This window comes from Haplochromis burtoni, unplaced genomic scaffold (genome assembly GCF_018398535.1).
Source record: "Haplochromis burtoni strain Fernald_Lab_line unplaced genomic scaffold, NCSU_Asbu1 Contig_118, whole genome shotgun sequence".
Classification (NCBI taxonomy): domain Eukaryota; kingdom Metazoa; phylum Chordata; class Actinopteri; order Cichliformes; family Cichlidae; genus Haplochromis; species Haplochromis burtoni.
This window is the reverse complement of record NW_024582479.1, coordinates 947,136-960,715: the sequence shown is the minus strand read 5'-3', so window position 1 is coordinate 960,715 and position 13,580 is coordinate 947,136. Positions and strand designations below refer to the sequence as shown.

General features: G+C 39.8%; 1 protein-coding gene across 1 annotated transcript in view; it reads left to right on the top strand.

The window, feature by feature from the left end:
- Positions 1 to 12,554, top strand: part of si:dkey-1d7.3 (transmembrane protein 132D) — a 40,417-nt gene extending 27,863 nt beyond the window's left edge. The window contains exons 7-10 of the mRNA XM_005939461.3: positions 4,979 to 5,159; positions 5,401 to 5,514; positions 5,602 to 5,793; positions 8,596 to 12,554. Coding sequence (XP_005939523.1) covers positions 4,979 to 5,159; positions 5,401 to 5,514; positions 5,602 to 5,793; positions 8,596 to 10,080 — 1,972 coding nt within the window. The 3' untranslated portion in view covers positions 10,081 to 12,554. The remainder of the gene's footprint in view (positions 1 to 4,978; positions 5,160 to 5,400; positions 5,515 to 5,601; positions 5,794 to 8,595) is intronic.
- The last annotated feature ends 1,026 nt before the right edge of the window (positions 12,555 to 13,580 follow it).

Here is a 13,580-nt window from a genome sequence, read left to right as displayed (position 1 = left end):
ATATAGGAATGGAAGTCTGTTTCCCACCACAGCTAACACCATCCTCCACAAATTCACTGCACATATATATGGCACAATAAAGTGTTATTCTATTATTTCTGGTGTTTCAGATAAAAACCAGGTTTAAGTCTAAAGTTGATGTTTAACCTGTAATAAATCTTTGCTGTTTTTTTTTTTTGTTTTTTTAATGTTTTTGTTGACACTGGCTCAGAAACAATCAGCTGGTACATGTTGAGACTGTTAATGGTGGTGTTGAATTGAATAACATTATACTGAGTGGTGTGTTTCTAATATCCATCTGTGCACTCTTTACAGTCAGTCATAACAAACAACATCACATCTGTGTTTGGTACATTAGTGAGCAGGCGAGTGTAAAGGCAACGCAGTTGCCCTGGAGGTAAAGGTTAGTGGGATTTTACTCAATACGAGTCACTATTTTCCCCACTCAATACTAATGATGATGGCCACCTGATGGGCTGTCATTTCCCAAAACATTCACTACCCAGCTCTGGGCCCAAAGGGACATTAGGTCAGTATTGTGAAATTTCAACAGTGATTGTACTGACTATTCTCTATTTTTCTCTCACTTTCGCAAGTAATAAAGGTGCTCAATGTTATTTTCCATCCTATACTGTGGAATACACTAATCTCTCTCTCTCTCTCTCTCTCGATAGATAGATAGATAGATAGATAGATAGATAGATAGATAGATAGATAGATAGATAGATAATATAATGGAGGCAAAACTTAAGGTCAGACTTCTTATGGGTTTTTCATATGTTTATATCTTAAAAAACTATGTAGATTCATGGAAAATTTTCACCTCAGCATGTTTTTTACTCTCTTTTGGTTTCAAAATAAACTCTTAAACACTTGTAGAATGTAAAACACTTGTAATCAATGAACACTTATACTGTTTAATTAACACTAATACTGTGATTATTGATTTGCAGCCTAGCAATCCTAAAAAGGCGTGCTGGTTTAAGGGTTATTGAAAAAACGAATTGAAAAGTGAGGAAACATAGAAATCTCAAAGTTTTGTGGTACAGTGTTTTTAAAAGCTACTCTCTGAAATCTTAAAAATCAAGGGCAAAATATACATCACTGTGCAAATGTCTTTTACCATCTTTCATTTCTTTACATTTTTCTTGCAGTGATTTAGTAAAACATGTCCAAACATACATGGAAATAAATAATAAAGAGCAAAAACAGAGTTTGCGTAGTTCTAATGAGCTTGAAACTCATAGGTGGTATGAGCACTTTGTCTGTCAGCACAGCCTGAACTCTCTTAGACAGCTTTCTTATAATTAAGAAGCTTTTAGCTTCTCCAGACTTCTTGAAGGGCAGTCAAAGGTTTCTTCATTTATCTCAGATGCAGATGGTATTGCAAAATCTGACTACAGTATAACCTGTGAAGTCATGGTTAGACTTGTAGTCAAGACCGCCTAAACCAAGACAATACCAAGACCAGAGGGTATCGAGACCAAGACAAGACCAAGACAGACCGAGTCAAGACCAAGACAAAGTCAAGACGAGACCGAGACAAAAAAGTCTTAAACTGCAGCCAGATGTTGCTTCGTTTACGGGTGTCAGGCATATTTATGTGTTTTTGCAATGCACTTGCACAGCCCTCCTCACCGCTGTCTACTGTCTTACTCGTTTACTGAGAGGACAGACACACGCTCCACTTGACTGTCGCGTCTCTCACCCTCTCTGTTTTTCACATAATGATATTATCCTATATCCTCGCATGTGATTGGCCACAATATGGAGGGATTGGACCATAGCTGAGCCACTGTGTGAGAGCTGAGCAGTGAAAGGAAATTGAGGAGCCGGCTCTCGCTCAATGGGAGTCGACTCTTCTGATTCACTACAAAGCACTCTCTATGCACGGCTCTTAGAGCCGATGCTTTTGCGCATGACACATTATCAAACATTAGGTTGTGTGTCATGGATACTGTTGACTCCAAATCTCCCGACCACTGTGTCGATCTGAGACAGCAAGACCGAGACAAGACTGAGGAATCCGAGACCAAGACAAGACCAAGACCAAAGTCCATCGAGACCAAGACAAGACCAAGACCACGTAAAAGTGGTCTCGAAACCAAGACCAGTCTCGAGACATCCAACTCTAGTCGTGGTTCAGAGTTTTCAACCTTAGTTGTTCACAGGTTCTAAAGAAGAATCAACTAATAGTTGTTCGCAGGAAAAATTGCAAAGATCCTTGGCAGGGTTTTTTTTTTCTTTTTTCTTTTTTCCGTTTGTTTTTTAAGAGGAAACAGCAGCTTGGCATGGTCAAGTACTCGTGTTATCAAAGGTTTGGAAGTATGGGTACCCATGAAAGCTTTATTTGTCTCTCTTCATTCCATCTCTGACAGTCCAGCATTCACACATCATAACAGTTTACAGCGTGTCGATATCTTAAATCCCTAAGATGCTGCCCAAATGCATATTTAGAGTTTAAACTATAAAAGAAGGCATTTACAGGCATTTTTTGACCACATCCAAAATCTGCAGTTTGTCACAGTTTGCAGGTGATCTAGTAAAGTCTCTGTAACCTGCACAAATTTTACGGGTTGACAGGGATATACTTTTCTGCATTCATAATTCAGTCAATTTTAAAGCGATCCCCAACAACACTGAGTGAAATGTAGCACCAAACTGTGACAGAGCATCCACCATTTTTTAGAGGTGGCTGTTGACATTCACTGTTGCACTTCTCTTCTGAACTCCTCTGTACATATTGACAACCATTTTAACCAAAAATGTCCAGATTTGGATTTGTCACTCTCTGTTGCCACACATTTTTAAACCACTTATTGTATAACTTGGCATACCTCTGTCAAACCAAACCTCCGAAACCTTCGTATTATGTTTGATTCAGCCATGCCATTGGAGAGCCAATCTGGTGGATTAATGAGAAACTGTTTTTTTTTGGTTTTTTTTAAGAAATATTTCTAAACTTCAAACTCTTGTGTCAAAAGCTGAGTTAGAGATGATTATTCATGCCTTTATTTCATCTCTTCTTGATTAGTGTAACAGCCTTTTCAAATGTTTGAATAAGAGGATCTTGACCGTCTCCAGTTGGTACAGAACGCTGCCGTTTTCTGTACCAGAGAGCCCTGCGTGGTCAAGTCCCAGCCTATATTTCTGACTTTCTAGAATCTTACACCTCTTCTCGCAGTCTGAGATCTTTCAGTCTAAGGCTGTTAACAATCCCACAAACTCATTTTAAGACCAGAGGGGATAAATCCTTTAGAGTTGTGGGTCCCTGATTGTGGAATTCCCTCCCTCTGTTTGTGTTGTCTTGATTCTGCTGATATTTTTTTTTAAGAAGCAGCTGAAAACTCATTTAATCAGACTGGCTTTTAACTTGTTTTAGGTTGTATGATGTTATATATATATTCTGTTCTATGTTTTTATCTTCTGTGTTTCTTATGCCTGTTTTTATTGTAAAGCACTTTGTAGTTTTTGACCTGTGAACGGTGCTGTATAAATAAAGTTTATTCAGCCTTTTCTCTCTGTTTCCTTTGAGAATGGCTTCATGAAAGATTGAAAGACTCAGTAAATAGTAGATGGATCTGCTGAAGGGCCAGATGCATTTCTCAGGCCTTGTTTCAGGTCTTTGGTGGATGTGATTTTCAGATGCTGTTTATTTCTTGTAGGTAGTGTTTTTTTTTTTTTGTTTTTTTTTACAGATGTCACTTATTCTTCTGTTCTACACTTGTCCATTGCACACCCACCTTGTGATATGCCAACTTTTGGTTTATAGTTCTTTGGGAATCACCTGTTTGGTGCAAAAATATTATTTTAATGCCTATTAAACTGTGTTATCTTTGACATTTTTTAGACTAAACAAAATAAATGGGAACAAATAATGTATTTTGTGATAGGGAACTAGTAACAAAGTGCCTAAGGACACAATTTCAAACAATTTCTTTACTAAGCTTTAGTTTTTATGTGCAGACACAACCCTGGTTCATCCCTGGGTGAATGATTCATAGGTCAGTATTATGAAGTGCAAGAACTGGAGAGAGAAGTGAAAAAGCAGCCAATGTCCAAAAAACTCTGAAAGACTTCCAGAAAGCCCGGAGAAATATTTCTCATGACCACTTTTAAAAAGTACAAAAAAGTCTGACTCCTTGGTAGCAAAATATAAAGAAATGAGGGGTGACTCAAAAGTTCTGAACAGAACTAGTACAAGTATGTGATGGAGCAAAAAATAAGTCCTGTTCATTCCCTGCATATGGAAGGCCAGCAAGATGCTGATCATTTTCATGAACTAGATTTAAAGTAACTTTGCTGTCTGATGTTGAGTCACGCTGATTTAAGCAGCATTTCCATCACGTTAAGCTCTCACCTTAGGCTATATAATAATGATGTTTATTGGGACTGTAGCTCTTGACAGGAACTTTGCGCCTGCAGTGTAAAAACATATTCTCCAACCCTCCAGCCCACCTGTGGTGCAGTGTGTGGCAGACCAGCTGTGTGTATGATAATTATATGATCATTGCTGAGGGGTTTGAGGATGGTTCACAGCTTAACCTCTATCACCCATAAACAAACCACTCAGCCGTGGGATCCTGTTTAATTTCACTTCAATTCATTTAGCGGAAAAGGTCACTCAGCATGCATTGTGCCTCTATAATAGCAACAGCTTCACTGCTGGTCATCGGTTTTTCTTCAGCTCACCAGTCCTTATTGTTAAAGAATAAATAAATTATTTTTTTTGTGTCAGTTGTATGTACACCACTGCAAGCAGGTAGAGATAGCAAGTCTGACTTTGTTGGTATAATTTCTCCACTCTTAACTGCAACACATATATATTTATGAGGCTTGCAGTCATTCTGATAACCTGTGCTAAGTGTCTACTACTGTATATATTTAAACATATTAAAACAGGCAATATACTTCTATAGCCACCTGTCTGCAAGAAACGTGTAGCTCATTGTGTCCCTATGCTTTTTGTGTGTGTCAGGTCTACATGGGACAGTGAAGAAGAGGAGGAGATGAGGAAAGGCAGGGGTTGCATGCTACAGTATCAGCACTCTACAGTAAGGGTGCTCACACCCTTTGTAGCCCAGCCTGACACTGAGGCACTGCCAGACCCGTTAACTGGGGAAAAAACAGTTGAATACTTTCTGGGTTCTGATTGGCAGGTACAAGCATTTTAACATTTCCAAATAAAGCTCACTTGTCAGCAGGTTTTATAAGGCTTGACATGCCCATTCTTCAGTTTCATGCTTTGTAAGTATAGGGAAGTCATAGTAATTATACATGTCACATTTCAAAAGAAGAGGATGATAGGTTTTCTCTATATGCTTGTGCTATGATTAAAAGTTACCTGACCTTTTGCCACACAGTGCTTAACCTTTTTTTCCTGTTTGTTTTGATTGGCAGATAGATGTGACCAACCTTGTACGCTATTCTCTAAACATAGCAGATCCGGATATAGCTAGGGTGCAGGATGGGGTGCTGCTGCAAGGAAGGGCTGTGGGCACTACCACTGTACAGGTGAGTCATTTACTGTGTTTGTGTGAGTGTGGTGTGAGCATTGTGCAATATCCATCTTTAGCTGGAAGAAGGATGAACTTGTTGCAGGTGCTGTCCCCTCTGACGTCAGCGGTCCTGGCTGAGACGAGCATCAGGGTGGTGGATGATAAAGTGAGTGTGACACAGCTCGGAGTGCAGTTGGTGTCTGGGCTCTCTCTGTCCCTGCAGCTCAGTCCAGGGAGCAACAGGGCTATTGTTGCCACGGCAACCACTAAGGAGACGATCGTGCAGCGCAAACAGGTGAGCAGCTGGAAAATTGTTTCACACAAAAGCATGCCAGTTTAAAGCACATCTCATTTGTTCATGATGATACTTAACAAGCATGAAAATAGAATTTTTCATGCATGTTAATTTGAGAGTTATTCATTTTTAGCCTCACTGCAAACATTTCACTGGGAAAACAGAATAACTGCTTGATCATATGATACTCAATCACATTTTTTTATGAACAGGATTAGTAGATCTACCAAGTGGGCATGAAATGTATTCTAAAATTGAACTGATAACTGATAGAAAATACACTCATGTTATTTGAAGAAGTCCCTCAACACCACTTTATACCAAAACATCCATCCATCTATCCATCTGATCATGTGTATGTGGCAGTTGTTTTTCCATTTGTGTTTCCATCCATCCATCCATCCATCCTTTCAATCAAAGATGAGTGAGGGCCTTTATGCTGCCGTTTTCATTTTTATCTGATGAATAATATTTTTTATTATGATCAGCCTCATATCATTGTGCAAGAGTGTGCAAGAGTGCCCCTAGAAAAAAAAACAAGTTGAGAATCCCTGATATGAACTTTTCTTTAAAATTGCATCTTTGAAAATTCTGATCTGCTGCTGTGGAAGTGTCTATCAGACTTGTCCCCATAGGCAGGATATCATAAGACAGCTTAGCTAAGATCACGGGAACTCAGAATTTGGAGATTTTGTGTGTTTAAATGTTGATTGTGAGAGTGCACAGTCTGTCTTTTTTCCTTCTTTTTCTTAACTTTGTAAGCCTTTGTCATAAAACATCTTTCTGTTGTTGTTCTGTGGAGGTGTAGACATTTAACAAGTAGCCTCCTGGCATTCATCACCAAGCTCCACTGACAAATTCCCTCCTTTTATTAGTGACACCAGCCTGGAAACAGTTATTCAGATGCATGCATAATAAAGCAAGAGCATAAATAACATCATTGCATTCACAGTCTTGTCTCTGTAGTCCAACATTGTTTGTTGTACTCTTAGCAGATTTAAAAAGTCTAACTAAAGAAAAAAAGTTCCACTTTTTCATTTGAAAACAAGTCCTCATACACTACATGTCATTTGTGTGTTATACAGTTGTTTTCAGAAATTTACATATACTGATTATGGGAATGAATGCCATGGTGGTTTTGGTTTTGATGTTTTATTTGAACTTTTTTTTTCCAGGATGGAATGATTAAACAGCACGTCTTTAGTGACTTTAAAAAAACAAGAATTAAGTGCACAAATTTTATGTTATTTTAGATTTTCTCTAATCCACACATGGCTAAAAGTACACATACAGGCTCAAATATATACTTATACCTCTACTAATAATTGGTAAGATGCCTCTCAGCAGGTTACACCTCAACTGCATGCTTTTGGTAGCCATTAAAAAGCTTCTGGCATAATTCTGTCTGGATATTTGACCGTCCTTCTTGGCAGAATTGGCACAGACCTCGGTTTTAAGCGTAATCCGCAAATGTTTAATAGGGTTGAGATTGGGGCTTAGGACAGAGGCAGAGGTAGATGATTTACTATGGTGACACCTAAAGGGAGAAGCCAAAAGCAGAAGAAGAAGAAAAGCCTTTATGGTTTGTTATAGTCTGAAACATCCCAGTGTTGCAGGTTGGCTTTCTCATATATCATGAAGGTTTTCAGCTTCTTTAATCGCAGTCTGAATTTCAAGGATTGCAAATAAAAGTGCAAGAAGAGAAATGCCTTGGGTCATAAATGCACTGTTCAGCATTCATTTAAGGGTTTTTCCAGTTAGGGTTCAGCTGTTCCTGCACACAAGGAGCAGAGGTAGTATAAGCAACATAAAAACATGTTTCTCATTGAAAACCTTTTGAGACAGCCCTTAAAATTACACTTGAACTTGCCATAATAAAGTAGTACGTTATTAACATATCCTAAATATTCATCCTGCAACACAGATATAATGGCCTCCTACAGAAAGAACTTGAATTAAAAGTACTGCCGCAGCAGAGCAGATTCCCATACCAGTGACTTCAGGGGTTTAATAATATTTGTGTTTTCTCCTCGCCTCTTTGAATAGGAGTTCTTTGTGTTCACAGCCTCGACCATCATCTCCAACCACCATGCTGTGTGAAAGAGCGGGAAAGGCAGACGGGGTGCATAGATGATCATTTTAAAAGCTCACTCACACATTTAGCCATGGCAGCCTGCCCATTTTAAACCAGCTCCCTGTCGCAGGCATGGGGCAGCAATTAGGCGGTCCATAGCTGCTGGAACGACAACTCACTTTACCTCCAGTACATAGTGACTGTTGCTGATCTGCCCCGTCAATAACAAACTATTAGAACCATGCCAGTGCCCATGACCAGCCAATTGTGTCTGTGATGGCGGGGTGTTAATGTTTTGCTTAGGGCCATTCATAATGTATTCAAATCCAAAATATAGGTTAGGTCTTTGGCGAGTCAGTAACTCACATTAGCTACAGGAAATAGGTCACTGTGCATTAATGTAATTTGACTGGCCAATTCTGTTCTTAATGTGACCCATGTTAATTAATTTTTCTTTTTTGGGTTTCTTTTTGAAGGACGTTTATAAGACTCTCATAATATCTTTATGGTATGAAATGCAATTCAACCAGAGTGGATAACTTTAGATAAACTACTTACTGGCATTTACTATGAAGAGATTAACATTGATATTATATACTTTAAAGGGATTGGCATAGGCAGTTTAATGTTATTAACAATAATGAGACTATAGCCCAAGGGAGGTATTGATGTACCACCGGTATTCTGACCTGATTTTCTACATATAACCTTTTTTCTTTCTTTCATAGGAAGCATTGGTCAGCTGCTGGGTTTCTTTCAGCGATGGGGCAGTTGCTCCACTGGACCTGTTTGACCGCAGTATCTACTCTCTGACTGTTTCTACCCCAGATGAGCGGGTGGCCACAATACGCCGCACTCCACAGTCAGCATTTGTAGTAGCAGAGGGTGAAGGTGAAGGCCAGGGGGCGCCAGTGAGAGTGGAGCTGAGGATCTGTGAGGAATGCCAAAAATCTAAAAGGAAGAGCAAGCTGGCAGTGGGCTCGGGGCTTCTCAAGATCAACTTACAGAGTAGTAGCAGAAGTGTAGCAAGAGAAGGGAAAGGAAGCACTGACAGAAGTAAGGATTTAAATGGCAGTGCATCAAAAGTGATGGGCAAAACAAGTACTGCTGCCACAGAGATGGATAAACAGCTCAACAGGGCCAACATATCTGATCAGCAAGAGTCTATTCTGGTAAAAACTACCACTCCAACGACATTTTCAACTAGAAATCCACAGGCCCATGTTGTCTGGATCGGAAAGGCAACCAAAGCGCCAAAAGGTTCCACCTATACTGTTTCTACTGCAGCTTCTCCTACAAGAATAAAGGAATTAAACTTAAATACACAACTTAGCACTGCCAAACCCACAGCAACAGTGGGTGTTGTCCGTAAAGAGGAAGGGCCTGGGGTAAGCTATGGAAACATGCTTGACAACCCCGATGCCTCTCCTGAGAATGATACTCCTAAGGTAGAAGTTAGACCCGAAAAGGAGCCTCCTAAATCTAAAACTCCCAAAGTAATTGAGAGTGACCTCATTAGGACATTCAAAGCTATGACTGACATGGAAATTGGCATGTATGCCTTGGTGGGGGTCTCCTGTGTTGCCATCTTGGCTTTTCTGCTCAATTGTGCTTCTTATAGTCTCTGTTTCAGGAAACAAAAGACCCCCATACAGGCAGGCACAGCCCCCAGTGGAGACACAAAGGATCACAAACACGACTGGGTTTGGCTTGGGAACAGTAATCACAGTGCTCCTGCCTCAGGTGCCCCGGCTCAAGTGTCCACACTAAAACGTGAGCCTCATTGCCCTCTGCAGTCCCGCCACTCGATAGATTCCATGGGTCATCGCAGCCTGGAAGGCAATCTGCCTACAGTGAGCGCCGCGGCTGTCCCAGAAAGAACTGCAACCTTAGGACGAAGCAGGAACAGCTCTCAGCACCAGCAGTTTCAAGGAAAGGCAATTGACCCCATGGCAAATCGTTCAGCTACCCTACTGGCGAGGCCACACCGCAGTGAACCTCTTCATTCCCCCACCAGTAAGAGAAACCAGGTCCAGTTCACCACCTTCACCACGCTGGACATCAAGCACTTGGCTGCGCTAAAGAAGAACGGTGTTGAGTTAGACTGGGCCAACCAGCAGAAGCAAAAGCAACAGCAGGCCCCCGCTGAACCTCAAACACCTTTGCCTGACATGCCATGGCCTGTAGTGAAACCTCTAGGAGAACCCCAGTGAGTTTGTTTAGGTGTGTGTATGTGTAAAGGATGTATAAAAGGAAAACAAAGTCTTTAATTTTTCTTTATAAAAAAAAGGGAAAAGGATGTATATGTGATTACGTGAATGACATTTTCTATATAATGTGCAAACCTGTGCACATGAAAATGAAGTGATGTTTATTAGTAAGATTAAAAGAAATTTGCATGTTTTATCCTCTGATAAAAGAAATCTATAGGCTCCGATTTATTTCTGTAAATATTAACAAACACTCTCTATGCTATGTTACTTTTTTCCACATTTCAAAACTCAAGACAACTGTATTTTCATCTCCTCTTACATTTCAACAGTTCTGTTGCTCCTGCAGAAACGGCTCCAGATATTGCTCAGTTCAGGGTAAAAACCAGTACAGGAGGGACTGTTTCTTGTTAGTAATTCTATTCTTTTCCAGCCTTTTGTACTTTTTGTAGGACTCCTCTAGAGAATACCTGAGGACTCTGTGCAATTTGTCAGAGAATATGCAACATTTATCAAGTTATTTTGAGCAATCTGTCACTACAGTCTCCGCCAGATATTTATTCAAATCAAATGCAGGCTATGCAAATAGTCTTTGCAGAGTTTGAGATGGACATTGTTCCTGATTTTTTTTTTTAACAGAGATACCTTGGACTTCGGGCTTCTCCTGGGAGCCTGCTTCTACAAATTGTAAAAAACGTGTAATCTTGGTCTGTTCTCACAGTGCACATATTCATTCGACTGTAAGATTTTTCATGTGTGAATGAAAATAAAATGCCTTTTTTTCTCTGTGACATCCTGCTTTTTTAAATCCAAAATGTGATGTGTATTTCCTGCAAGATTCTATCAATAAAGAGAAAATAGATTGGTTCTTTTTATAATTGAAAATGGATTTAATTCAGCTACTGTTTTGTTTTTTTTTAAATAGTAAAGCGATTCATAGGAAAGTACAGTGAATGGTTTGGATTACAGGCTAAAGCTTTAGTAGGAATCCATGGGATTTGATTTTGTTTAATCACAGCTGAATGTCATTTAAGGTTGATTTTATCATGGAAATGTCACTCTGACAGCAATGTATTTGTTGTGCCTGCCAGGATTTTGTCCTGCTGTATAAAATGACTTGTACACTGAGAGGATGAAAAAACTCAGCAGAAAAAAACTGATTCTCATTCTGTGTAGCCTGACTGTGTCCCCAAAGAATTCCAGGTATTTTATCAATGGTTCAGGCTTGCATATTATATCTCATGGCTCATTTGTCTCTTTTTCTCCAGCCCCCCTTCCTGTGTCTCTGAAGTGACCACAGCTACACCTTTTTAAAATTGCATTCTGTAACTGTGATGCATAAACAACCTCACCAGCTTAAAGAAGCCCAGATAATCTGATGCCACGCACCTCAGGAATTGGCAGCTTTGGATATGTCAGCGCACATTGTCACTCTCTGCTGCACAACAGCATCGGGTGGATTTAGAGTGTTGATAAAAGCAATTTTAATAACTTTCTCCCAAATTCTCTACCTACAGGCCCAGCGTTTTTGTATGTGCACAACCCGTCTCTCCTTTCCAGTCGATTTATCTGTCCAGCAACAGTAGAAAAAGTAAACAAACAGAGATAAGCGGTGATTTAAAGCTGTCTCTGTGCTGGATCATAGCTGAGCATCTTTGATTGTGGACCTTCTGTATCAAACAGGGCAGAATTCCGAACTCAAAAGTTCAGACACAGAACTGATTAAGATATAAAAGCTGCACAGTTTGTGTGACAACAATAACAAAATATGTCTCACCGTGCTTTTCCACTGAAATGCTGTGGCTTTTTGGAAACCTTTTTGCTGTCAGATTCATCCAATCTCGGTCTCCTACATATAAACTAAATGCCATTTAGATGATGTCAGCGTGAAATGTTTGGCTTTATCACAGTTTTGAGAGAGGATTTCAGTTACTCATACTCTTCATACAAGATTTTGCTGAAAAAGGAGCGGTTGGAAAACAGCATTATAAAGTATAATCCCAGCCACTTTATACTGGCAGTACGGTAATCCATTGAGATCCAGACGCACAGCAGCCATTACTACTGCATATAATGAAGTTTGTAAATCATAAATTGTGTGTGAATTTTCAAACGAGACAGGAGTTCCTTAGTATCATTACAGCTCGATCTGTAATCTGGAGCATCAGATCCCTGTTGACAGATTTAAGGGATTGGGGTCATTGTGTTGGAGGATTAATGTGCATTAGTGGACCTCTATGGCACAGTCCTGATGATGTTGGCCATAAGAGACAAGGTCACTTATTTCACGAGTCTGCTTTTCCAGAGGTGGAACACCTGGTTACAGATGGAGGATGGTGCAAATGGAAAAAAAACAAACAACAACTATTTATTACCACAGTGTAACGCATAAAGAGTTTTTCCTTAATGCGCATATATAAAGTACTGTGAAAAAGTCTTCATGTGACCCCTCATTTATTTATATGTTGTTGGGTAAAAGGTGCAAACATACATGAAAATACAATACACAAGAGTTGAGGTCTGTGCTCTGGGGAGTCCAATCCATGACTCTTGTGTTCTGTTGTGTGTTTTTTATCCAGGTACAATTTTACTGAATTAGCGGTGCCACTGCCAATCAGACACTTTGCAGATGGTAATGCATGGTGGATCCAAAACCTGATATTACTTTTCTGCATTCATAATTAGACAGTATTGTTCTTCAGCCCATGAATTTGGACACGACCATAAATACTCACAGATGCCATTATTGATTGGTATTCAAACTGACTCTCAAATTTCCAAGCACCACCCGGATGCCTCATCTGTTTTTAACCCATCACTGAGCCCAACTGTCCTCATTCCGCTTTGCTCTCTGCTGTGGTAAGTACAATACACTCAGTGCTGGACTGTTTTATTTTTGTGTTGGTAAAAATACATGTCTGACATTTAAACTCACATGACAAGTCCTTTTAAAGTTCAGCAAAGTTAAAAGAAAAAAGAAAGATTAAAAAAGAATGACGTTTCTATGACTTAGGTTTATAAAATTTATTGTTAGCAGCAGTGCTAACGTTAGCAATGTTAGCAACAGTGCTAACATTAGCAACAATGCTAATGCTAGCAACAGTGCTAACGCTAGCTATAATGCCTTAGCAGTTGTTACCTGCCAAGAAGAGTATTCCTGTGATAGTTATTGGTGTTCAGTGAGACAAAAGTAACAAATGAGCTTTGTTATTGCCAGTGTGGCTCACTTTTAACAGCAAGAGAGCTAGCGCTGCTAGCGCTAGCTGCAGTGTTAACTCTAGCAGCAATGCTAAGGCTAGCAGAAGTCAGATGTGGGACCAAGTCATTGTTTTGCAAGTCTCAAGTAAGTCTCAAGTCTTTATCCTCAAGTCTCAAGTCAAGTCTCAAGTCTTTATCCTCAAGTCTCAAGTAATGTCAGGCAAGTCAGAGTCGAGTCTCAAGTCACTGGTGTAAAAGTCCGAGTAAAGTCACAAGTCTGAAATTTTGAATTTCAAGTCCTTTCG